Genomic DNA, 27,720 nt, shown 5'->3' with positions numbered 1-27,720 from the left:
TATTAATACGTCAAAAAAAATCCAGCGGTTCACTGCCATTGACGTATTAATACGTCAAAAAAATCGATTTTTTTTTTTGACGGTGGGATGTGCATCTAACCCTTTTACATCTCTTATATAAGTATTGGACGTGTACAACGTGTACAACCCATTCCACCGACCCACTAAGTGGCGACAAGGAAGGAGGAAGGCAAGCAAAAAGCAGTGTGACGAAGCCATTCTCATGAAAATGGATTGGCGAAAACGCTTTCGTTTTCGCGCTGATTGCTGGCAGTGCGGGATTGCAAATTTGCATAATAGATCACGGATGGAACACACTTTGAAACACGCAGCATAAATATGACCAGAATCGCAAAAGCTTGATCAAAGCTCTCAACCAAAACTCCAAGAAGCGAGCGAGTCCAACCAGACTTCCTCAAAGAGCGGCCGCTCAGACAGGCACAGCCGCACAGCAGCTGCAAAGCAGTGAGACTGGTGACAAGCTTGTGACACGGCCGCTGGCTGCAGCCAAGAGGAACGCCCACGGAGGGAGGAGTTGGAAGCAGAGGGGAGTTTCCTGCTGTTATGGAGGAAATTACTGTTCAAAACTATTGTTTAGGTCTTACTGATGCCAAAAATGAATGGTTAAAGTGACTGTTCTATTGAATTTCACAAAAAGCCGTTTATCTCTAAATAATTTTTCTGACGCTGAAACCATGCTGTATTCAACTGCTAATGCTTACATAACTACTAACTCTACAAACTAACTCTTTTAGACAGAGAAAGCACACATTCTATTAGTTGTTTTGAGATATTGTGTGTTCACAAAATCTTAGCAGAAAAGAATCCTCGGCTCTTGTAAAATGAGCCAGAATCCTCAAAAAAAAAACTGGCAGAACCTACCTACAGCATTGAAAAAAGGGCTGGCAGTCAATGTGTTAAGTTGTAGTCCAGGCAAAGTAGCGTTTTACGACAAACTAATTGTAAAAGAATTTTTTGCAGCTTAGATCATTTCTATGAGGTGTCCAGAACAACATACTAAAAGTCCTAAGAAATCCTAGTTGAGGAAATATGTTTAATTCGCATCAATGTGTGCCAATAAGACCAGACAACAATACACCCCAATGGGGCTATTTTTTTCCTTTACTCCTATCAAAATAAAACTTTATACAATGAAAGTATCCATGAAAAGTAACATTTTTTGTATTACAAGTTTCTTTGAAAATGAATTTGAATATGCAAATGAGCTATACACTAATCGAATATAGGCTACCCAGGAGTAAAGGAAAAAATGAAGCCTATCACAATCAAACCTCACACAGTGAAAGTATACATGAAAAGGAACTTTTTTGTTTTACAAGTTTCTTGGAAAAATCTATTTTAAATATGCAAATGAGCTCAACACTAGGCCTAATTGACTTGTCCAATAAGCCATGAAGTCACAAGTAAAACAGGGGCCAAATAACTAACACATTCATGTCTATTCAGTAAGTTAACCTATGCATAAACAAGATAAATTTGAAGTCACTTGCCACACTTACCTGGGTCACTTGCCACAAAAAGGCAATGCGATGCTACTTCAAGATGAAAAGTAGTTTTGACCTTAAGCAAAATGTGTCTACAGTAAAATGTCTAGTTAAAAAGGAGTTGGTAACTTAAAATGTTCCGATTGGGTTTCTAGCCTAGATATTGCTGTTGCTAGCTTCTCATAACACTGCAAAGCTACTTTACAAACGGTGGAAGTCTGATGTGTGGCCCGCCTGGTCTGAAATACTTGCTTACTACAAAAAGAGAAGCAGTTTTGGTGTCTGGCAAAATTATTTAAAGAGCTGGAATGTCTGGAAAGTGTGTCTATCTGGTTTTTCATCTGTCTTCTGTGTGAGAGTGAATCGTTTAGTTGGTAAGAATGACTTCTGCCATAAGGGAGGTACGGTGGTGCAGTGGTAAGCACTATCGCCTCACAGCTCGAAGGTTGTGGGTTCGATTCCCACCTGGGGACGAGGTGAACGCTGAAGGAATGCGTGCCCGTCCGCATGTCCTCGAGTGCCCACCGCCCGGGTGGGGTCGGCAAAAGGGCCTTTCTGTGTGGAGTTTGCATGTTCTCCCCGTGCCTCCCGGGGGTTTCCTTCATATAGGAACCCCCTTCACCAAAACATGCAATATCCTGGTTGCTAATGTGGTTAGCAACCAGGCCCTTAGTTTCGTTAAGAGGCCGTTAAGGGCGCTTGTTCAGAGGGAGGGGAACTGGTTGGAATAGCGTGATCCTCCCACGTGCTATGTCCTACCGGTGAAGCTTCCTCTGTCAGGTGAAAAGAAGCGGCTGGCTAACTGCCCATGTCTCGGAGGAAGCATGGAGCCAGTCTCGGCTCTCCCCAGATCGGCAGAGGATGGAGTAGCAACCAGGATTGAGAAATCAAGTGAGCACTAATGGGGAATAAAATGGGATAAAAAAATCGGGGGGAAAAAATAAAAGAAAAAAAGAATGACTTCTGCCTGTTATCTTGTAATCTTACCAACAATACCAATTATTTGTAAATCTACCAGCCCAAAATGTAATCTCACCACGTTACTAATGACTAAGATGGCTATTCTGACTTTCTGTCATGTCATTGGGTTAGGCTTGTTCGAAAATAAAAAATAATAATTTAGAAAGCAACTGGAGGCAAGATTGTGCAATCAATTCTTAAGGTTGAGAATAAGTCTTTTTGTGGCAAGTGACCCAGGTAAGTGTGGCAAGTAGGGGTGTCACGATACACTCAGTTCACGATACGATACGTATCACGATACTGGGTTCACGATAACGATACGATACGATACGATTTTAACAATATTTTTTTAAACTTGAATAATGACAATATATGACTGGAAAAGTAGTATTTTATTTGAAATGCACAAATACAAAACATGCTGTTGTGGGAAATTGTTATTACAATAACAACTAGAAAAAACATGAGATTGGAGATAAGGCTTATCTTGAAATAGAATGAGTTACACCGTCACTTAGATTTACTTTGAACTAAAAGGTTTCTCAGCAGTATAAATTCTCATTATGCATCTTCAGTTTTTCTTCAAACTCAAACAACAAGACTTTTCTTAGTCTATTTTTTATGCATCTTCAGTTTTTCCTGTCAAGTAAACAGTTTTGCCAGAAACTCAATTGAATGGTTTCTCTCCTGTATAACTTCTCATGTGTCTCTTCAGAGACTTGTTCAACTGAACTACTTTCCACACATTGAACTTCAACAAACAAAGACGTTTCTTTGTCTATTTTTGAGGGGAAAAAAAAAAAAAAAAAAAAAATCTTTTTTTTTTCTTCACGATATGAGATTTCATCTCAACGATACATATCGTGACGTTTTACTATCGCGAAATTTCGTGGGACGATATATTGTGACACCCCTAGTGGCAAGTGACTTCAAATTTATCTTGTTTATGCATAGGTTAACTTACTGAATAGACATGAATGTGTTAGTTATTTGGCCCCTGTTTTACTTGTGACTTTATGGCTTATTGGTCAATTAGGCCTAGTGTTGAGCTCATTTGCATATTTAAAATAGATTTTTCCAAGAAACTTGTAAAACAAAAAAGTTCCTTTTCATGTATACTTTCACTGTGTGAGGTTTGATTGTGATAGGCTTCATTTTTTCGTTTACTCCTATGCGGGTATATTTTGGGTATAGCCTATATTAGATTAGTGTATAGCTCATTTGCATATTCAAATTCATTTTCAAAGAAACTTGTAATACAAAATTTTTTACTTTTCATGGATACTTTCATTGTATAAAGTTTTATTTTGATAGGAGTAAAGGAAAAAAATAGCCCCATTGGGGTGTATTGTTGTCTGGCCTTACTGGCACACATCTTGGATTGATGAGAATTAAACATATTTCCTCAACTAGGATTTCTTAGGACTTTTAGTATGTTGTTCTGGACACCTCATAGAAATGATCTAAGCTGCAAAAAATTCTTTTACAATTAGTTTGTTTTTTGGTTCCAAAATGAGTTACTTTGCCTGGACTAATTGTCTGTAATGATCTCAAAGAGGAGAGGCTCTTTAAGCAGGCACAATTAATTGCTTGTCTAGTAACTTCTCTGTAATCATGGTAAAACTGCTGAATTGGTGCCTAGATAAGGCAAATGGTCTGCTCATGTTTTTCTAGCTGGGAATAGTATGTTACATTGTTGCCCCCCTCTTGAATTGGAATGTCAACGCCCCCTCTCCTGTAGCAGCAGCTATACCTGCACCCTGCACTGAGTTTGCCAATAAGTCTGGACAGAGGATACAATCATGGTCCTTGCTTGTCATTTTTTGCAGTGCGCACAACAGCAGCCTATTTAACGAGCGGGCAAACCTTAGTGAGTATATCATTGGCACATTCCACCCCTCATATATACCGCTTGCTTCAATCGCACCGGACTCGTCCCCCGGCGGACGCTGCTACGGACCCTGACTACGCATCACGCCGCGCTTTGGGAAAATGAAGTTGTTGGACTCGAGGACAGAAATGCCACAGAAAGGAAAGGCTGCCGCAAGTCAGGACGCTGGATATCGAGTAGCACTGGCTTAACTTCAACACGCACCTACATTGCATCATATGTGAATTTATAGACTGTTTTTCTGCGAGGGGAACCGAGGCTCTCAGCGCGCCGTGCGTAATTGGATAACCGAGGCACCGCTGTTCCACTTTTTTTTTATGCGCAAGCCCGAAATCCAACAAAGCCGAGGAGATGCCACGCGTTCCCACACCTTCTTAAACATCAAATTCAAGGAGTTTCCAATCCAGATTCCCTCATATTCAAAGACCCAGCACGGCACACACGGATCAAGGTTAATTGCTGTTACAACACATAATTTTTATACTGAGAACTAATTAACGTAGCAGGCTTTACAGAAGCTCACAGATAACAGAGAGAGAGGCTTGAGTGTGTGAACACCTCTCAACTGTGCTGTTTTTAGATGGCAGACTACTGTATATCTAAAAATAATACATTTCAATTAGCCTATGTCTAGCCTATTTATGTATTTTCTAGAGCTGCAACGATTATCGATTAGTCAATCAAAAGAAAATGAACAGCAATTTATTTTGTTTTATAATAGATTCATCATTTAGACTAATTTTTAAGAAAAATGTGAATATTTTCTGATTTATTTAGTCCTCAGTAAACTGATTATCTTTGGGTTGTGGACTGTTGGTCAGGACAAAAGAAGACATGTCATATTGGGCTTTGGGGAAAAAGCAATCAACATTTTTCACCATTTTGTGACATTTTATAGACCAAACGACTAATCGATTAGTCGAGAAAATAATTAGACATACTGTAGGTGCTACAAGGCAGAGCATATATGAATAGTCAGATACAATTTTTGTTTTGTTTTTAATGGGATTACACAGTCCATCAGGTGAGAAGATGCTCACTCAAGAGCTGTGTCTTTGGCCTTTTCTTAAAGATTGAGAGCACCTGCGGATTTTCAAAAACTTTCAAGGCCTTGATTTTTCTTCTTCTCAAACATTCAAGTATTTCAAGGACCTGTGCTGTGGGAACCCTGGACCATGTTCTCTGAGGTGACCGACATCAACCTGACTGCCAACTTCAGCGACGAGGACCCTCTGGCCTCTCTGGACCAGGAGCTGAGCCTGTCGCGGACCTCTCACCGTGTGGTGTCCGTGTTCCTGGGCTGCATCATGGTGTTTGGCTTCCTGAACAACCTGCTGGTGCTGGTTCTGTTCTGCATGTTTAAGAGCCTGCGCACACCTGTCAACATGCTGCTGCTCAACATCAGCGTGTCGGACCTGCTGGTGTGCGTGTGCGGCACCACGCTCAGCTTCGCCTCCAGCCTGAGGGGGCGCTGGCTGTACGGCCGCAGCGGCTGCATGTGGTACGGCTTCGTCAACTCCTGCTTCGGTGAGTCGCTCCTCCAACTCAGCAACGTGTTTTGAATCAGTCATTTCATTTCAAGGACCCCTCATTTAATCCACATTAGAGCCACACTTTACCCAATCTGACAATAATGCCGGACCCAGAATGGGCCTGCCAAGAAACGTCTCCGGGGCTTACTGACTCACTGACTCGCCATTGTTGAAACACGCATGCATGAGTGTTGAACAGCAACCTAGGCAAGCCAACCAGCAACACTCACGCATGTGTGTTTCAACAATGGGGAGTCAGTCAGCCCCTGAGCAATCTGGGAACCCATCGGTTAAACAACAAAAAACGATTCCCCCCCCCCCCCCCCCCCCCTCTAACCTATAGGGGCAGCCCCGTTTCAATGTGGTGCAACAGGAACTCAAGAGGCGCAGTCGGCAGCGTCGTCTGCAGTGTTTTCACGTCAGCATATGGTACCGGGGCCACAGCCATGGAACCTCGACAGAGGTGGTACTAGAAAAAGTAAGACTCAACCCGGGTTGTCCTGGTTTTTGACCGGTGCTCCATAGGGTCCCATTATAAGCTGCCGTTTGTTTACCAACACTGAACCCTCGTATATACTGTAGTCGAACGTCAGCTTGACGAGGGCAGCAAAATTAGTAAATTGTGTGATTTCACTAGGATTTAAATGGCTAGAAGTTAGCCCAAGGAGAGACAGTAGTGCATATACGTATCTGGTCATAGCTTTCCTTCTCTATAGTATTACTTTAGCTGGTCACGTCAGCTGTGTTGAGTCACATGTTCGGGGAGCTGCACGCAGTCTCGTCGGCCGCGGCGCACCCCTACGGCGCCTACTGTGAGGGCTTTGACGCCCGACCATGCATTCCGCATGCTCTGTGCTCTGCACTTACTGGTGTCAACATTGCCTTAGAGCTTGAAGCCTTTAGGAAGATGATGTCACAAGGCCATTTTTGAGGCAATGAAGATGGGCAACAGGCAACTAAGTGAGACACGGCTTCAAAAATGTATTCAAGGAAATACATTGCTTCTGTATGATTACACTGGCAATGCTGAGGCCCAGAATGTTCTCTTGTTTATCACTGCTCATCGCACCTACACTTTATTTTCTTTAGTCCAAACCACAGTGGACATATTTAATTTGTTTGTACTTGCTTCAATTACTGACCAATTACAAGCCAATCAGGGCTTGTACAGACTTACAAGTGGCAGCAAAAGCTCACAAGGACAAACCAATGGGGGTCACATAGGGCCGAGTGTGATTGATTGATTTTATTTGACAGTTTCATTTCAAAAACAGCAGCTCTGCTAAGGCATTGAGTGCATACATCAAAGGAACAAGTCAGGATAACACAATAAAGCCCAGAGGCTTATTTCCATTGTGGCCCCTTTAGGAAGGGGGGTCGGGTGCAGGGGAGGGGTCAGGATGGCAGAACTGACAGGACAAGAATGACACAGAAACATTTACAAAAACAATAATAGAATGGCTACACTCAGCAAGTTATTCACTGTTTAACCACATCGATTTCTCCCTCCAAGCTTTGTTGGACGAAGCTTGGCCCTACTCTCCACTCTGTTAAGCTAATTAAAATCTCTACATCAATATCAATGTTACTCCAGTGCCCTCTCAGCAGAATGTGCGTACATGTACTAGGGGTGGGAATCACCAGATGCCCACGATACGATACTAAAACGATACTTGAGTCACGATACGATAGTATTGCGATATTGCGATATCGCCGGTATTGCGATATATTGAATATTGCGATATATTGAATATTGCGATATATTGCATATTGCGATATATTGTCTAACCCCTTTTCCTACCTTTTCCTTGACCTCACCGGAAGTAAAACATGCAGTGTTTTTTTGTTTTGTTTTGTTTTTGCCCAAAATGTAGGCTATATTATTAAGCTTCTCTGGACTCAATAGCAGTGGCGGCAGGCGCAGACTGCAACATTGGGCGCTTCGGGTAGATGCCCGTTGGCCTGGCATGGCATGGCCTGCAATTTTTTTTTTTTTTGTATCGATACTTGGCGTCCAAATATCGATACAATATCGTCAGGCAGAATATCGCGATACTATGGTGTATCGATTTTTTCCCCCACCCCTAACATGTACATGTACCTTCACCAAGCCTTTCTACAAAGAGTTGGGTTGTTACGTGAATCCATTTGGATAGTTAGGTGCCTTTTTGTGATTCACCACACCCATTGCCATGCCCGCTTTTCTTCAGTGGGCGTGGCACAGACAGACAGACAGACAGACAGAGAAACAAATGGGGTGAAAACATAACCTCATGGCCAACTCCGTTGGTGAGGTAATAAATAAGCTACATGACAAACCAAGAAATTAAAATGAAGACACCCTATTATCAGACATAATATTACTATAATAACCTGTGAGCCCATTCGTAAGCGCCAGCTTGAAACCTCCCAAGCTTCTATGACTCCTAGTCGCTGCATTAGTGCCTCCTCTGGTATGTCGGGTTGCCTGTTTGCGATGGGGGGTGGGGAACTGGGGGAATAGCGTGATCCTCCCATGCGCTACGTCCTGCCGGTGAAACTCCTCGCTGTCAGGTGAAAAGAAGCGGCTGGCGACTGCACATGTATCGGAGGAAACGTGTGCTAGTCTACAACTCTCCCCAGATCGGCAGATCACGTGGCCATTCGAGGAACTCCAGCTTTTGGCACTTCCGGATTGGCCTCGTTTCTCCCGAGAGTGTCTTCCCCCCTCGGGTTCAACATATACACCCTATGGGAATCTGACATTCGGTTGCGGATGCAACACAATGGCGTTGTAGTTGAAAAAGGAGCGCTGTGCGGTCGGAGCTCGTCGCCTTTCAGAAGCGGCCATGTGTGTAGGCCGGCACAAAAACCTGCGAGGGGAATTAGCAGCTGGGACGCGTCTCGCTCTAGTTAGCGCGCCAAAGGCCAGCAAGATGCACAAAGGAAGGTCAGGTGATGTAATGATGATGTCAGCAGCGAGGGCGACCGGACGCTTCACCCGGGCGTTGTATTTTGTTAATGTTCTATCTCGTTAGCGTTATATCAGCTTTGTATGGCTCTGCCTGCACCATCGCCCTCCAGACCGTCTCGCATTTTGATTTTCCTAATGAGGTTTTGTGTGGGCTTTTTCCTTTGATCTCATTGAGCCTCTAAGGTTAGCGATGTTTCCATTTCCGTGTCCACATTTGGTTTTCACTTATAGTTTGATCATGTGGGCCAACTGCCAACTGACCGAGGCAACTGTTTGCAGTTGATAAGGTCAAACAGCTTTTCAGATAAGAGGTAAAGAGGCCTCACAGAGCAAATCCAACTGGTCACCACTTTGTCTCAGTGGGCTCATCTCAGGAAAGAGCTGCTGACTGTGCGGGAAAAACCACGCGGCTGCAAATGTGGTGTTTTTCTTACTTGAATGGAGAGTTCACATGGTCAGTTTGTTGTGGTAAAAGAGAGTGGGGTTACAACTTCACTACATGATTTCAGAAATACACAGGTGTCAAGTAAAAGACAAATTGATTAAATCCTGAAGAATATACTTTCTGCAGATATGGCAATTAGAGCAGCAACTACTAACAATTATTTTCATTATTGATTTATTGTCTCGGCTCATCAATTAGTCGTTTACTCTATAAAATGTCACAAAAGGGTGAAAAATGCAGATCACCTTTTCCCCAAAGCCCAAAATGACATCCTCAAATGTCTTCTTTTGTCCTGACCAATTTACTGTCATAGAAGACTCACATTTAAGAAGTTGGAGTGAGATAATTAAAAGTAGTTTTTTTCTTTAGTAATTAGTCTACTCTAAATGATTAATCAATGACAATATTATTGACCAAAATCATCTTATGACATCACTGATGATGTCATAGGCATTGTGACATCATCAGTGATGTCATAGGCATTGTGACATCATCAGTGACAGTGATGTCATCAGTGATGCGAAGTTGAGCAATTGTGTGCTGCGCATGCCATAGAGCAGGCGACGAGCGATGCCGCATAGCAGGCCGAGCTGCGTGCGGCGAGGCCGTGCGGCGAGGCCGTGCAGCGGGCGAGCCTAGGGTTTTGGCCACGGAGGGGCTGCGATGTCACTCGGGCATGTCATGAGTGATGTCACTCGAGCAACTCTGAATACTATTATTGGAGAGCCGATGGCACACAGTTCACAATAGCGCACAGTTGTGATGAGCTCACACAGTTGCTCATGGCCAGGCCCAGGCCTTGTGTGAACCTCACGTGTGAGGCCCTACTCTTTAACATGCACACTCATGAATCACGTGCACACACATAGCAAGTCTAATCCTACACGCCAGCCAGTGGACAGTGAACACATTGTCAAGTGCGCACAGCGCACCAAAGACAACTTCACAGTTTGTAGGAGCTGAAATAATGGATTGCCATCACAGCAAACGCATACTTATCTTGATCTAGGAGGCTACATGTGGAGAAAGATCTCACCATCATATTTCCCCCTCTCTTTCACATTGAGGCTGACATGCGGTGCGCCGTGCGCTTTCAATGTTCCAAATAGGCTACTTCCAATGTTTTTATCAGTGCCTCATGCTCGCGGTCGAAAGAATAATAGGCTACAGCATCATGCACAGTCTCTGAGCCACAGCTGCAGAGCGCACAGACACAAACTAAAGATGAGACATGGTCGAGCGAGGCACCGTGAGGCAGACCTCCGCAGATTGTATCTCCCTGTCTCCCCCCGGGAGCACGCGCTGGGAATGTGCGCTGCTGCTGTGCTGGTCTTGCCTCGGAAGCAGCAGAGGGATGGAGATAGTCAGAGAGAGGGAGGGTCTGCGTGTGTGTGTGTGAGAGAGAGAGAGAGAGAGAGAGAGAGAGACACACACACACACACACACACACACACACACAGAGGGAGAGAGACAGAGACAGAAAGGGAGAGCGAGAGAGCGAGAGAGATGCGCTCTGTTGTGGTGGAACAGATCTCGGAGCTTGAGTCCGTGCGTAATACAATCCAAGAAGGCCAGGCGCCAGGCCCCGTGAGGTGCGAGGCCCTGTGCGGTCCCACACTTGGCACAGCCCTCGCGACGCTACTGCAACTGTGATGACGTCACTCAGGCAGGTGTGATGTCATCAGTGATGTTACTCGAGCGTCCGTGATTGAAGGGCCAATGGCGCACAATTGCTCAATGTGATGTCATGGACACTCTCCAGAGTTGCCACCCCAGAAATTGTTTCTAGTAAATTACAATTTGCCAAAACAACAAGGGGAAATAGATAGCCTGTCATTTAGGTTGACAGATAGGAGGTGGGAATGGATGGTGCAGGATGCAGTGTTTCCTACCTGCACAATGCCTCGTCTCCTTTCCCCGAGCCAAAACACACACACGCACGCGCAGTCGCACAAACACACACACACACACACACACACACACACACACACACACACACACACACACACACACACACATACACACACACACACACACACACACACACACACACACACACACACAAACTGCGGAAAATTGATTTAAAAAAAAATCCCTCCATCCTCTCCGTCAATAAATTACATTCCTATTATCTAATTATGTGGGAAGTGACAGACTGGAGGCGTAACTACAGCCATTTTCACCCCCATGTAGGCTTACAGTACATTGCAGAAATGTACTAAGACTGAAAATCTGATCTCAGTTTAGGATGAAATTTAGAATATTTTGTATAACCACATTTCCTAACTGCATTTAAATTGGGGGGGGGGGGGGGGTTAATCATATCTTAAGATAAGAATTTAGGTGTTACAGAAACATCGTAACCCTGATTCCTATTTTTAGAATAGCATGTTTTCCATCACATCGATCGATTCTGGCCAAAATGTAGTTATTGCCTCATTATAGAGCTTTCCGTCTTGCCGCAGTGTGTAGCTCAACAATACAATCAATGCAATCGATCCAGTCCTAACGGGGCAATGGACTCTCAATCAATCCCAAGTCGTCCCCCCCCCCCCAACATATTGATCGTCACTATGAAAAATGGGGGTAAACAAATAAAGATGATGTAAAGTGAATTTTGATGCTACCTTGTGTCTTAAAGTAGTACAAAAAAAATAAAGAAAATAAAAAACGTTTTTTTCATTTTTGTTTCATCCTGCATAATTATTGTATTTTTCCTAGTGGTTTTCCAGAGGAAGTATTGCATAGTTCCTCTCAGATTTCTTCTGTACATTGGATGACTAAACCACTACAAACACACTTTCACACTCTGACACTAAAATAGCCTTCTCCATTCCTCCATCCTCCATGATGAAACACAGCGGTTTACTGCGTAGCTCACAGAATCACAATCAACAAGAATGTGTTACTGTTATAAGTCTTTGATACGATTTGATAAATCGCCAATTATGCTCAGCCAAGGTGAGTTTTTCCCAGGAGTCCTTTCTCTCCCGCCTGCCTCACTGACATCATACATGTCTGATTTGATCAAAGCCTCTCACTGATCAAACGGCATTTAATATGTGACACGGTCTGCTGAAAGTAACACAGGCAACCGTGAAATCAAACAAATCCAGATAATCCCCCCCCCCCCCCATATTATGCAAGTTTAGATATTGAAGAACGCAATCAATATAACAAACAATAGTTTTAGTTTTTTGAAGGTTGGTGGTTCGATCCCTGGCTCCTCCAATCCGCATGTCGAGATGTCCTTGGGCAAGACACTGAATTGCCCCAAATTGCTCCCGGTGGCCGTGCCAGCACCCTGTGTGGCAGCTTGCCGCCGAATGGGTGTGTGAATGGATGAATGTAGGCACATTGTAAAGCGCTTTGTATAAAAGCGCTATGTAAATGCAGTCCATTTAGCTTTTTTTTTTTTTTACCTTTTTTACACCAGTGGTTCTCAACGTATGGTTCGGGGACCACCAGTGGTCCTTGAGGGGGTTCCAGGGGGCCCCCAGCAAATTAATTAATCATTCAACTTCACCATTCTTTACCCCCCTGACAATCATGGACTTCTGGACAAAATCATATCTAATAATACAAAGATATTCTCAGATTTGAGTCAGAGACAAAATTTCATCAAATGGGGCCTGTGGCTCTAATGTAGTCTAAATTAGGATTCTTGATATGAAAAAGGTGGAGAATATCTGCTTTCCACCCAGGTTCTCTGCTTTCCACCCAGGTTTATATGGAGACATGAGTCCACCCACTCCAGGTTTATATGAAGACATGATCGAGTCTTACATGTTGTAACAATGCCGTTGTCTCCTCAGGAATCGTGTCTCTGATCTCGCTGGCCGTTCTGTCGTACGACCGCTACAGCACCCTGATGGTCTGCAACAAGAGGGCGCCGGACTACCGCAAGCCCCTGCTGGCCGTGGGCGGGGCCTGGCTCTACTCGCTCGTCTGGACGGTGCTCCCCCTGCTGGGCTGGAGCAGCTACGGGCTGGAGGGGGCAGGGACCAGCTGCTCGGTGACGTGGACCGAGCGCACGTTGCTCTCGCACTCCTACATCATCTGCCTGTTCATCTTCTGCCTGGGCATCCCCGTGCTGGTGATGATTTACTGCTACGGCCGCCTGCTGTACGCCGTCAAACAGGTGGGACACACACATCACACAGATATAGATATTCTTTAAAGGGGTCATTTTAAGTAATGTATCACTTCTGTTGCCCAATATAGGCGACCAGTAGGAATTGCAACAACATTGACAAGTCTCTCTGACAATTGACAATTCCAACTCCCACTCCTCCTGTAACCGTTGAGGTACGGAAGCCTGTAATTGACACAAACAATAGATTCCCACTTTCACAATGTATTCAGCATTCTAATTAGGGCTGCAACTAATTATTCTCACTATTGATTAGTTTATTGTTTCATTAATTGGTTAATGATTTAGACCAGGCCAACTATTTTGATATTAAGTGCCATTCTCAAATTGTTTGTCAATGTGCCTGAGATTGTTTTAGCTGGAGGCCCTGACATTGTCCGTCTTTCGTGCCCACTTTTTCATCTGCTCACTGCTGTTTTGATATGCATGGAAGGCAAGGAGACTAACCAATCAAAGGCAGAGTAGCGTGCACTACCGTAAATATCCTAACATGCCGTGCAACTGTAAATGGATGTGAAATAGGGCATTTCAACAGTTCTACAAAGATAAATCAATAAATCAAATAAAACCTAATTGCACACTTATTGCTATTGTGTGCTGCCGTGCCCTAGCTAACCCTTCGCACGCCAGAGGTGGCAGACGCCTGATTATAAAATGGCAGAAATAATGACAAATGCCCATCACCAGTTCCCAGCGGCCAAAGTAATTCGTCAAATGTCTTACTTTCTGAGCAGCAGTCAAAACCCCAAATTATTCATCTGATATTGATATGAAACACAGAAAAGAAGCAAATCTTAGCAGTTGTGAAGCTGCAACCAGCACGTTTGGTGTTTTTATTTGATAAATTACTATGATTAATCCATTATCAAAATTATAATTCACTTTCTTTTTCTTTAAGTTGCAAAAATAATCCTGCCACAGGGAGTTGTAATACACCGGTTTAATTCTCAGCATGGAAGCTGTTGTTACCATGGCAATGTGAAAAGGGCTTACAATCAATGAATCATTTCAGCATTGATTGACACAAACTGGGCAGCAAATCACAGACACATGCAGGAGCGGTAGCTGGATAAATGCAAATTCAGTTTTCCCACTGTATCACTATCAGCAGTATTATAAATAAAGATACAAGATAGCACAAGACAAGTTTGCACTGCAGGTATGAGATAGAGAGAGAGAGTAACAGAGCGAGAGAGAGCGTAAGAAAGAGAGAGAGAGAGTATTGGTCAATGATATTTTGCTAAACTGAACCCCTCGTCAGAAGGTCAAGGGCAAACAATTAAAATGAATGAAACATGACAGTGTTTGTTGCTGAACTGATATCGCAAAAGACATTAAAACTTTTTAAGGGGAAGGACTTTTTGTCATGTGACCCAAATCAACCACAAAATGTAAAAGGTAAAAACTAAAGTGTTCTTATAAAAACACGGAACAAGAGAAAAAAAACTGTGTCTGTGTGTGTGTGTGTGTGTGTGTGTGTGTGTGTGTGTGTGTGTGTGTGTGTGTGTGTGTGTGCGTGCGTGCGTGCGTGCGTGCGTGCGTGCGTGCGTGCGTGCGTGCGTGTGTGCTTGAGGTAGAAATAATGGCAGGTCAGGTGACAGTCAGGTCACTCTGCGTTGGGTTGGGGCACTTTGATAACATCACCACTCGTCTCCAAACTTCCCAATCTGTCAGCAGTCTCACGCACTCCAACCCCGCTTTCCCCACCCACCTCTTTATGTCCCTCAACCATTGTCCCCTCTGCTTTCCTGCACGACTCTTCCTCCATCACTGCACCGTGCATGATGCTATTTGCTACAGTAGGGGCCCCATGTAGCACACACACGCACGCACGCACACACACATGTCATGCTCAATAACTAGCCTGTAGAAAAGGTCAAACAGTTCAAGTATCTGGGGACAATCTTTGACCAGAGCCTGACCTTTGATCTTAACACAGACTATATATATAAGAAAGCCAATCAGCGATTGTTCTTAATCATTAGCTAACACATTCTCCAAACAGCATACAGGAGCCTGGTTGAAACTGTCCTGCCTTATAATATGACTGCCTGGTACGGCAACCTAAATGTAAAAAGTAAAAACAAACTCTCTAGAATTGTTAAAATAGCAGGTAAGATTATTAGTAAACCACAAAAACAGCTCTGCAATATTTTTGACAGGGCTGTGACAGGGAAAATTTAAATCACATTAGCCTTTATTTGGACAATCACTAGTTTGTAGATATCTGTACTTCGTGACGCCAGTTGTTATAGAATGGAATTCCACAGCCAAAAGGTAAACAGTGAATCACTTGAAGAAAACCAGTTGTAATTAAATGATGGAGCCAGGAGTCAGAAGAAGTCGTCTGATATGATGTATTTCACATAGATCTTGGCCAAGAGATGCACTCTTCACGGATAGATACACAGCCAGGCTTACATACAATGAACAGAAAGTCACAGACATTTATAGGACCCACATCAGATTACAGCAGCCCTGCCACATATTTTGAAGGCATTCTGCAGACATGACATTGACATAATGACAGGGATTCTGTAGACAACCTAGCTTTCTGCAGATGACCTAGCATTCTTCTGGCCCTGCAAAGAGCACCATGACAGGGCTCCCTGTGAGATCACTTTCATTTAAGTGACACATAGTTAGGCTAACACACAGAGTTATTGTGCATACACAGACAGACAGATAGACAGACAGACAGACAGACAGACAGACAGACAGACAGACACCATATTCCTATCTCACAGGGAGCCCTTTCATGGTGCTCTTTGCAGGGCCAGAAGAATGCTAGGTCATCTGCAGAAAGCTAGGTTGTCTACAGAATCCCTGTCATTATGTCAACGTCTTTTGTCTGTGGAATTCCATTCTATAACAGGCTGTAAATAGGAAGGCTAGAAAGATCAGTGGTGATGCCTCGCATCCACTGAACTTGGCGTTCAAGCTGCTCCCATCCGGTCATCGGTTTAGGGTCCCAAGGGGTGGCCGGAATATCTATAAGAACTCCTTTATCCCCTGTGCCATACTAGCACTGAATAAATAAATTAATCTGTTTTGTATGGCGTGCTGTGTTATGTATAGGTTAGGTAATATTTTAGGTACTTCTAGGTATTTAGATAGGTAGGTAGGCATTTTAGATAGGTAGGTATTTTGTCATTTGTATTTGTTTTTCCATGACAAGCTGCTGCTATCTGCTAACTTGCACCATGTATGATGTACAGTATGTTCTATGTTCTCTATGTTTTATGGTGTGCTGAGTAAACTGTACTCACTTTTGGATTTTTAGCCTGGTTCAGTTCCTTAACACTCATCAACAAAAACAGGATAACAAAAATCATCAAGAGGGGCGGCTTTACCCGAGCGGGTCGGCCAATGATGCAAGGGTTGGCGGTTCGATCCCCGCTCCCTCCCAGCTGCTGTCGTTGTGTCCTTGGGCAAGACACTTAACCCTCCTTGCCTCGTATGATTGGTATGAATGTAGACATGAATGATGGTGGTCGGAGGGGCCATTGAGCGCCGATGTGTGGCTGCCACGCTTTCGAACCACCGGTACGAATGGTGTGAACGAATAATGATTCTGTGAAGCGCTTTGAGCACTTGGAAAGGCGCTATATAAATCCAATCATTATTATTTATTATTATCAACATATCAAGCAAGATCTGCAGAATCAAATGCCGGGACATCACATCACTCTTCAGATCACGTGCAATACAGAAAGCAAACCGGATTATAACAGACATCACTCACCCACTCAACAGCCAATATAAACCACTCCCCTCAGGACGCAGGTTCAGAACCCCACTCCATAGAACAACAAGGACAAACAGAACATTCATCCCCACATCCATTGGACTAATAAACAGCATCACCCACCCAACCCCTCCCCTAGCCCAATCTTGTGATGTGTTGATGTTGCCAATAATTGTTGTTGTCTTGTCTTGTCTTGTGCTGTTGTCTTGTCTGATGTTCTTGACGTCCTTTTTGCCAACGACCATGATGTACAAACCAATTTTCCTAACGGACAAATAAATACTTCATTCATTCATTGTGCATAATACATAACATACTGTATGTGCTGTGAAGAGAAGCCAAAGACAAATTTAATAAAGTAAATTAAAATCAAATCAAATGTATGTGTGTGTGTCCAAAGCCCTGTAACTTTAGCTGTCTAGCAGTTTCCATCAGCGGTTCAAGAGCTCCTGCCAGTTTTTGTATCTCCTGCTTCAGAGTGGTTTGTGCGGTGCACTTTCCATGTCGCCTCTAGGATTGTTGGTTGTGTCATCATTGCGTTTCAGCTGTTACCCTGGTGTTACTGCTAGTCGAGCAGATTAAATGCACTTTTTTTTTAACTTTAACTTTAACTTATCTTTGTCCAGACATTTTTATTCTTTATAGCTGATGCTACATTTTTTACATTTTTTTAATGGGGGGTTCTTATCTGGAGGAAACCCCAGGGGAGCACAGGGAGAACATGCAAACTCCACACAGCATCCCAGGTGCGAATCGAACCCAGGACCTTCTTGCTGTGAGGGGACAGCGCTACCATGCGCCCTGATGCTACAGCTTTGTTGATTTAAAAAGGAGGCTTGCCTTACACTGATACCAACCCATTCAATTATTTGCAAGGAGGACCACACCAAAATCTGTTTATTTGAGGAGGACCACATCAAAATCTGTTTATTTGCAAGGAGGACCACACCAAAATGTGTTTATTTGAGGAGGACCACACCAAAATATGTTTATTTGAGGAGGACCACACCAAAATCAGTTTATTTGAGGAGGACCACACCAAAATCTGTTTATTTGAGGAGGACCACATCAAAATCTGTCCGGGGAAGAAAAACCTACGTCAACAACACAACTCCCATTTCCTCTAAAAAGAAGGATAAGACAACACTGATGTCACACCATTCAAATTTTGCATTGGGCCAGACTTTGGGGCCAGTTCTATTGAAGTGAATGGGGCGGGCATAGTCTCTCAAGCCAGACTGTCACCTGCCTTTAGGGGGGACATCTGGGCCATTTCCCTATCATCGCTCATTTTGGGCAAGTTTTCCCAGCTTGAAGTACCGATGTGTAGGCAGAAGCATTTGGAAATTGTGGGAGCCAACTCGTCTGTTTTAAGAGACTACGACGAGCATAGAAAGTCCCACTATATCTGTGTTGTTTCATCTTGGATTGAAAAATGCTTCCACCAGATTAAAGAAAACACATTAAGTGATGCTGACTGATGCCCCGTTCACTCATGTATCATGATGTAGTTACTGTATCTAGCTCTATTTTGGACCAAACAGGGGCTTGAGTTGAGATATGCAGCTGCTGGACAGAGCCATGATCTGCTTGGAGACCAAATAATAATGAAAACAAATGTGCACATTTACATAGAAAAAACATCAGTCAACATCTTACAATGTCATTACATTACATTACATTACGTCATTTGGCTTTTATCCAAAGCGACTTACAATAACACATTTTTGTCAGCAATAGAGCAATCAACTATGGAGCAAAGTCTATGACAACTACACATTCTGAAGGAACAGTGGTACAAGTTTAGTTTAGGTTAGTGTTTTGTTTTTGTTTTTTTTTAGAAAGAGAGAGAAAGAAGTTAGATCAAGAAGGGCCCAGATGGAGCCTGAAAATCTGTGTCTTTAGTCTTTTCCGAAAGATCAGCAGTGATTCAGCTGTCCTGACCGAAGGTGGAAGCTCGTTCCACCATTGAGGTGCCAGGGACGAGAATCCGGATCGGGATGATCCACTTTTGAGCCCCCGTAGCGAAGGAGGGGCGAGGCGACCTGCACTGGTAGAGGAGCGAAGGGAGCGCTGAGAGGTTTGGAACCTGACCATAGATTGCAGGTACAGGGGAGCTGACTGGTGTACTGCCCTGTAGGCCAGTACCAGTGTCTTGAATTTGATGCGAGCCGAGATGGGAAGCCAGTGGAGGTCCTGGAAGAGGGGATTGACATGAGAGAATTTGGGTTGGTTGAATACCAGACAGGCTGCAGCGTTCTGAATGAGCTGAAGTGGCGGTAGGTGGCAGGTAGGCCAGCCAGGAGCACGTTGCAGTAGTCCAGGCGAGAGATGATAAGTGACTGGACCAGGAGTTGAGTCGCTTCTCTTGTGAGAAAGACAATGTCTTTTCTTTAAAGCAGCTACGAGCAACTTTTGATTGTTATTAAACAGTATAAATTTAATATCAATGCATCACATCTTACCTCTAATAGTCGACGAGACCAAAGCCGTGTGTATCTGAGATTGCTCCCTTAGGTGATTATTAAGTCTATAGTCTGTCTAAACTCGCGCCAACAGGGGGCTCTCTAGAGCGACCGGATCGGGTAACCCGGAAGTGAAACGCGGAAGTGAAACCAGGAAGTGAAACGCAGCTGCCTTTTTACGCCGTTTGCGCTGCCTAGCAACATAACATAAACAATGTGAACGCCACGCATACTCGCGGGAACATCTCTCGTTATATTCTAACAGGTTTTTTGGAAGTTATTTTGTGGTTATGGCCGAAGTGGCTGCTGCAAACCGTTTCATTTCAATTCCTGATCTGCCCTGGCTACAGACACACTAACACTGGCCGATTCACTCGGGGTTCAAGCGAGACTACTCTGCGTTGGTATCGTCGACTATTAGAGGTAAGATGTGATGCATTGATATTAAATTTATACTGTTTAATAACAATCGAAAAAGTTGCTCGTAGCTGCTTTAATCTGGCAGAAGCGTTTTTTTCAATCAAAGGTGAAACGACACAAATGGTTTATGGGACTTACCCTGCCCGTCCCACTCAATTCAATAGATCTGGCCCCAAAGCAAATGTCAATGCTGTGACGTGAGCAGGGGCGGTTCTAGGCCTTTTTTGGGTGGGCTTTAGCCCACCCAAAAATAGTCTCAGCCCACCCAAAAAAATAGTGGCAAAAAAAACTTTTTTTTTTTTTTTTTTCTTTTTCTCCGAATCCATGGTGGTCTTTAGTAGGAGTTTCTGACTACACTCAATGCGCTGTGTGCGTGTCCCCCCCCCCCCCCCCCTCTATGTTCTTAGGGTGGGCTGAGACAAAAAATTAGGGGGGTTCAGCCCACCCGAAAAGTTTCTAGAACCGCGGCTGCGCAGGCGCTCCCTCCTCCATCTATCTGCCTAATCCCACATCACTTCACACAGGTCACACACACAGTCCACACAATCGTTCTCCCCACTCATGATCAATGAAACTGTGAGGTGAGCATTGAGCAGTCAGAGTTAGTAGTTACTTAATTAACGCATATTGATATGCAAATTAGCGCGTAACGTAGTTTCGTAGGCTAAACAAAAGAACTTGTCGCTGTGCCTGCCAGACAAACAGGTGGACTGGAGGAAGGTAGGTAGGCTACCATGGCACCAGCCAGCCATGTCATGCTAGCTCGCAGTAAAGCGGGTGTAAATGGATGCAATGTTTTTTGAGAAACATATGGGCATAAGTGACAAACATATTTTCAAACGGGTCCCTTGTTATCTGAATGAAATTAAGCCCTTCAGAATCGCAAGTGGCTGCTTTACACAGCCTGGCTGATGTGATGATGACGATATCTTAACATGCGTGCATGGCATCACTTATGTCTTGCTGTGATGTTAGTTCAGTATCTCAATAAAAGTTCTTACAGGCTTGTTATTTCCCTCTAAGGGAGTGCAAGGCAGATATTTAAACAGCCTTGTTTGTGTACAGTACCAGTGGCATGGTAGTAATAAAAAGGGATTAAGGACCAGGACCCCTGGTGGTCAGTAAGATGGGCTGGTTGAGCCAATGTTAAAATGGTCTTTATTTATTATTTATTTTTGCTTTAAAACTATTTTTTTTATTTTCTGCTTAAAGTTCATGAAAAAAAGTGGCATTCTTGTTTTTTCCCACAATAATTTCATAATACCATTTGTAATGCCACCGTTGTAGTGCTGTTGTTCAAAATTAAAGTACATTTTCTCAGATTTATTGGTGTATTTCTAGTCACACAATTTAATAGTCAGTGTTTCCCAAACACTGATCTATTTGTGGTGGTACACCCTACATAGATTTTGACCCCCACAAATACTGCCAGATATTAATTTCAACTAGTTGACTGCAAACTCCTGCTTTAGTGCTTACAGTATATTATTATCTTGTCAGAATATTATTCCAGCCAATAAGTTAGGAAGTTCCCTTTTGATTTAATTTTACTTTTGTTTTGCCTACTAAGCAAAATGTTACTTTACTTGAAACTCCCCTGAAGTGATTTTGGTATTATTTATGCAAGCATAATTCTACCATATAGTAACCTGGATGCAGAATATATATAGTATATATAGGGAAACAATCTAGTCTCTTCATTTTGATCTCAAAGTGCGCCAGTTTGATCCATTTTTACTAGAAACTGTACAAAATTTTCTTCCGGGGGGGCATGCCCCCGGACCCCCCTAGGTGTTCAGTGGTCCATGACCTTTGGAAGCTCTGATGCTAAAACCGCCCCTGGACGTGCGTGATGTCTTATCCTTCTCTTTTAGGCTCCTTGCTCCTTCATTTGCTTCTCAAAGGGATTATGTGGAGGAAGCAGTGGAGCGGAGCATCACATGGTTTTCCTGCTTCGTTTGTAGCACACACAATTCCACATGGTGGCTCCATGCATTCCTCTGGTTCAGCTGATTATCATGCAATGCAAAAGGTTTAATATTGCCGTAATCCCTGATACAGTAGGTATGAGTAGCAGTTCGAACCTGCTTTCATTGTCTTAGGAGTTTGGATCAGTTTCAGCCTGGTGTTCAATCTTTCTCATGTTTTTGTGTGTGTGCGATTTTTCCCTTTATTATACAGTAGCAGATTTTTTTGTTACTATGCTTTGTTGTTTTTGTGACGGTGGAAACATTTGGTGGAAGATTTATTTTACGCCCCCGTAGCACAAAATGCTGAGTTCTTGATCTCTGATCTGTCATGATTTCTGGAAAGAAACATTGCTGTTGAGGTTTTCAAATGTATGTTGGTGCTTTGAGCACCACAAGCCAAGTGCCATCCAGTTCCATTGTATTCGAGAGAAGGCAGAAATCTCAAGGGCCCATAGCTCCAAAACCCAGGCAACTAACACAAAACGATCTAGATGGATAAATAACACTACAGGTTCCATGGTCAGACAGAAATTGCCATGACTGGAGTGAGAAGGGGCTAGTTTCCATCAAAGACCTATATATACAGGTAGATGGTCATTTTGCATCCTTTGATCTACTGAAGAGGAAGTTCGAGTTGCCTGGCATTAGGGCTGGCACGGATCAGAAAACCCACGGATCCACGGATCGGATCGCGTGACGGATTTTGAGCCACGGATCACGGATTTTTCGGATCAGCAAAAAAATATATATATCAGATTTTTTCTCTCAAAATTAGATTTTCGATTAGATTTTTTTAATACTATTATAATTCTCTAACCATTTGTTGCCCTGCACAGCTCAAAAAATATTTTTTTCTCATAAGTGACACAATGTATGCTTTTACTCTGAAGGCACAACAACCCAACTTCCTGTTTTAGGTGGCACTGCTATGCCTAACTTCGTGGCTGTTGCTTGCACCAGTCACATGACACGGGTACAGACCTACAGACCAGACCAGGTCAGTCTGGAAATATAACGTTGATGCTACGTTAAGCTACTCAGTGGCCCCACGTGTTGTTTTGTTGTTAGGTGTCCTAAGGCAACATTTCACCGTCCGGTGATAATGTGTTTGTGAAACGTGTGCGCGTGTGTGTGTGTTGTGGCTCTCGTTATATTGTGCAGCCCGCAACACGCTGATCGCATTCCTGTGCTTTTTCAGAGGTGTTGAAATAAGTTTGTGTGACGCTGTCTTTAGTAGCCACTAGCCACAGCCTTCAGAGAGACTTTACAGCAGCGACAAGGGATGAGGAAGCTCACTTGTGCTTGCCATGATTATGCCTGTCTGTGTCTGGCTGCGCTGCAGGCGTTCTCATACACTAACGTTAAACGTTAAATTAAACGAAGGGGGGGGGGTCCGTCCGCGGACAATTGACATTCCGAACCGCGTTCCGAACCGTGGGGGCTGATCCGTACGGGTCACGGATTATCCGTGATCCGTCCCAGCCCTACCTGGCATGAACTGGCTCAGATTCCTGCAAGTCAGAAATTATGTTCATCCAAGATTCACACCTTTGAAGGACTCCCAAATGAACATGCTTTTTTCGATGTATTGCTGAGCCCTCCTCAATCCAAGCATCTTATCTCTAGGTTTGTCTGTTTAACAACTGCAACACGGCCTCTACTGAGAGGATTAGAGAAGCATGGCAGGGGGAACTTGGTATTGATTTATGTAAGGGATAATGTATATTGAGGCGGTGATTACGGGGGAAATAATGACCGACAGGTGAATGATTGAGCCCGACGCGCAGCGGAGGGCTTAATCATTCACCTGAAGGTCATTATTTCCCAGTAATCACTGCCTCAATATACATTATCCCGCTTAGAACATGGCCTACAACTAAATCATTCAATAATCTGACAAAAATAATTATTCAAATAGATGTTTTAATAGCGTTTTCAACGACAAAGCGGTTTCATTCGTAATTGGCACACAAGACACCACAGCTGCAACTGGTTGGCCTAATTAGTAGTGTCTGCTGACAAAAAGCTCTTATCAACTGATTAATCCAGGTGTGGCAGAGCAGCGGTCGGTTGTCGAGAAATAATGACCGGTGAATCTTGTTGATTGACCAATCAGAATCGAGTATTCAAGAGAGCCGTGTTCTAACTGATATTATATGGGAAAGGAGTCTGTCTCTGGTACAACTCTGCTCAGTTAACCCATTGATACCTGATGCAGCATTTGTGTGCATATCCCTTTAAGGGATACACACACAAATGCTGCATCAGGTATCAATGGGTTAATAGCAGACACCAGCTGATCCAATTAAGGTCACTCACCGTCTTCACTACTCCCAAGTATAAATGACACAGGATCTTCCCTTCTGTTTCGCCACTGTGTGACAGGTGTCAGGTGTCAGAGGGCACACTATCTCATGCCTTCTGGTTCTGCCCTTCATTAATGGGATTCTGGGCCAAAATATTTGATTGGTACTCTAAGGCAGTGATACTCAACTGGCGGCCCGCTGTGTGGCCCGCGATGGAATTGCAAAAAAAAAAAAAAAAAGATTACAGTGCACCTGAACACAACATGCAAGATACCCGCTGAATAAGTGTCCAAATGTTCATGTCATTCTGGCCAATACTCCACTTCTGTTATAGCATTTCAGCCTGGAATATGGAATATCTTTCAATAATCTATGATTTAGCCGCTAAATTGTCAAATACCGCCATCTGCTCGCTACCCAGGCACTCATGTATGTACTTAACCTAACTAACTATCCGGTGTGCAACATTGTCAGACTAAACTTCGACTGACACCCCAAAAACCTACAATCCGCTACAGAAAAATTGATATTGATTGTTTATTAACTGGCCCCTGGCCTTCTAAAAACTCTCTCGTAACGGGACAAGCCCCGTCTTTTATTGTCACACGAACACCACAACACATGCATGCGGCCACAACACACTCATGCTGACGGTGGCCGGTGAAAAGTGTCCTCTGCATTTAACCCATCCAGGCATGTCCTTTCCTCCGGGGGGCAGGCCAGGAGCAGTGGTCGCTTTCTCGTACAGCGCCCGGGGACCAACTTCGGATGTTGTCGTCACTGGTCGGATGACGATGCGATCTGATCTTCTGCATGTTTTTGGTGGGGGGGGTTATATACGGAGGAACCTCCTGGGGGAGCACGGGGAGAACATGCAAACTCCACACAACCAGAAAGGCCCTTACGACGAGATACCCCACCTGGGCAGTAGGCACTGAAGATATGGGGGGGAACACAACCACAGCGCCCACAGTGTCCCAGGCGAGAATCGAACTCAGGACCTTCTGACTGTGAGGCGACAGCTTTACCACTGAGCCACCGTTCTATCATTTCACGAAAGTGGCCCCCGGGCAAAGCAAGTTGAGTATCCCTGCTCTAAGGCCTACAAGATAGCCCTACAGCCAGAGGCAGAACTCGCCATCTCCGGCTGCTCAGAGTCCTCTCTGACCTTCCCTACAGCTGTGGAACAATCTCTGACACTGGGGACAACTGTTGCTAAAAGACTCATCCTGAAGGAATAGAAGTCCCCCTCTTCACCTTCTTTTCAGGTGTTGCTGATGGACATGATCTCTGTTATACAGATGGAGAGACTCAGGTCCCTGAGAACCAACTCGCTTAGAAGGTTCTCGGCTGTCTGGGACCCGTTTTTGGCTACTTTGACGAGGTTAAGAATGACTAGTGACTGAGGTTGGGGGTAACAGATGGCTCGCTCCGCACATATCTCATGGACCTCTTGTGCGGGATCCCATACACATTATTTCTTACAAATACATAGGCACGTTATGCGGCTGGTAGTACCATGCTGTAATGTTGACGTTTTGTTTTTTCCCCCTTCCTTTCTTTTTCTGTGTCTGAGCCCGTTTGTCTTATTTGTTTACTGTTCTATAAAAAACAGAAAATAAAATATTGGAAAAAAACACACTACAGGTGAGATGGGAAATATGTATTTTGGATTTTAGGGTGAGCTGTCCCTTTAAGAAAACATCCCCACAAGCTCACCTCTCCCTCTTGTGTTGCCCCCTGCAGGTGGGGCGGATTCGCAGGACGGCGGCGCGGCGCAGGGAGTTCCACATCCTGTTCATGGTTCTAGCCACAGTGGTCTGCTTCCTGCTGTGCTGGGTGCCGTATGGCGTGGTGGCTATGATGGCTACCTTCGGCCGGCCCGGGCTCATCACCCCGGTGGCCAGCGTGGTGCCCTCCATCTTGGCCAAGAGCAGCACCGTCTTCAACCCAGTCATCTACATCCTCATGAACAAGCAGGTGAGCCGCCCACAAACCTACTGTCCAACCCCGTCATCTACCATCTCAGGGGTGTCAAACTCATTTTAGTTTTTGTCTCAAGTGGGCCAAACAAAGAAAATTAATGCATAATAACCTATAAATAACAACAGGTCAAAATTGTCCTGATTTTTGTGTGTAAAGATTAGGCCTACAGGTATACATTTTAAGAACACGGTTTCACATAGGTTTCACTGGCAGGACGTAGCGTGTGGATCACGTTATTCCCCCCAGTTCCCCTCCCCCCAAACAGGTAGCCTGGGTAAACCCATCCCCCACGTGACCTGCTCTCAGACCTGCTCTGACTGGGAACTGAGAGAGCAGGTCACGTGGGGGCTGGGTTTACCTAGGCTACCAAACAGGTGCCAGAGGAGGCACTAATTTAGCGACCAAATGTATAAACCAGGGGTGCCCACACTTTTTCAGCTTGGGAGCTACTTTTAAAATGACCAAGTCAAAGTGATCTACCAAACATATTTATTTATATATATATACACTGAGTATACAGTGGAAAACAGTGGAACAGTGGAAAAACAGTGGAAACAGTGGAAAAACAGTGGAAAGACAGTGGAAACAGTGGAAAAACAGTAAAAAAAAAAAAAAAAAAAAACTTTTTCTTTCCCCCCCCCCCTCAATGCCATGCGATCGACCACACTACCTTCGCGATCGACCGGTCGATCGCGATCGACGTATTGGGCACCCCTGGTATAAACCATGTGTACACATGAAGTGTGCTGCACCACGTTCCACACAAATTTATAAAAATCCACAGACAGTGAGAATGTGCAGTCTAAAATCCACAGACAGTGAGAATGTGCAGTCTAAAATCCACAGACAGTGAGAATGAGCAGTCTAAAATCCACAGACCATGAGAATGTGTGTCCTGTACGCAGTCTTCTGATTCCGACTAGTGTGTTGTGTCAAAAAAGGTTTCTACACCTAAAAAAAAGAGTTTTATACATTTGGCTGCAGGACACATACCCTTAATCCGGCTTCCCACCCGCAGACACGGCCAATTGTGATGCCCAACCAAGCTGGAGGTAACAAGGGGCCTTGAACTTACAACCCTTGTGTTGGTAGGCAGGGACTCTACCGTTGTACTACATGGACGCCCTGCACACTGAAAAGTGAAATGTTTTTTTACGCTAAAAAATCTGTACTAGTGGAAACACATATTAAATCTTTTCTGTGGAATCTACAAAAAGTATGAGTCATACACAAGTGTTACAAGCTAGTACAATTTTATTTAGTCATAGTATAAAACAATATACAGAGCTTTAATGTGAAACACTGAATCATGTTTTAGTGCCTATGGAGGCTTTCTACAGTATACAAAAACAAGGACAATTCTATTCCTGTCTTTTTGTGCAATCA

The 27,720-nt window shown here is 44.0% G+C and overlaps 1 protein-coding gene across 1 annotated transcript; it reads left to right on the top strand.

The window, feature by feature from the left end:
• Positions 1-5,531: 5,531 nt before the first annotated feature.
• Positions 5,532-27,477, top strand: LOC310773273 (opsin-3-like; the record flags this gene model as incomplete). Its single annotated transcript, XM_083633151.1, has 4 exons — positions 5,532-5,883; positions 13,102-13,427; positions 26,095-26,328; positions 27,427-27,477. The coding sequence occupies 4 exons, from the start codon at positions 5,532-5,534 to the stop codon at positions 27,475-27,477; spliced, it is 963 nt and encodes a 320-aa protein (XP_083489277.1).
• Positions 27,478-27,720: the final 243 nt, after the last annotated feature.

Source organism: Poromitra crassiceps (assembly GCF_964638095.1).
Source record: "Poromitra crassiceps genome assembly, chromosome: 3".
In the NCBI taxonomy this organism is placed as follows: domain Eukaryota; kingdom Metazoa; phylum Chordata; class Actinopteri; order Beryciformes; family Melamphaidae; genus Poromitra; species Poromitra crassiceps.
Note: the sequence above shows the minus strand (reverse complement) of the source record. Positions and strands in the feature narration are given on the sequence as shown.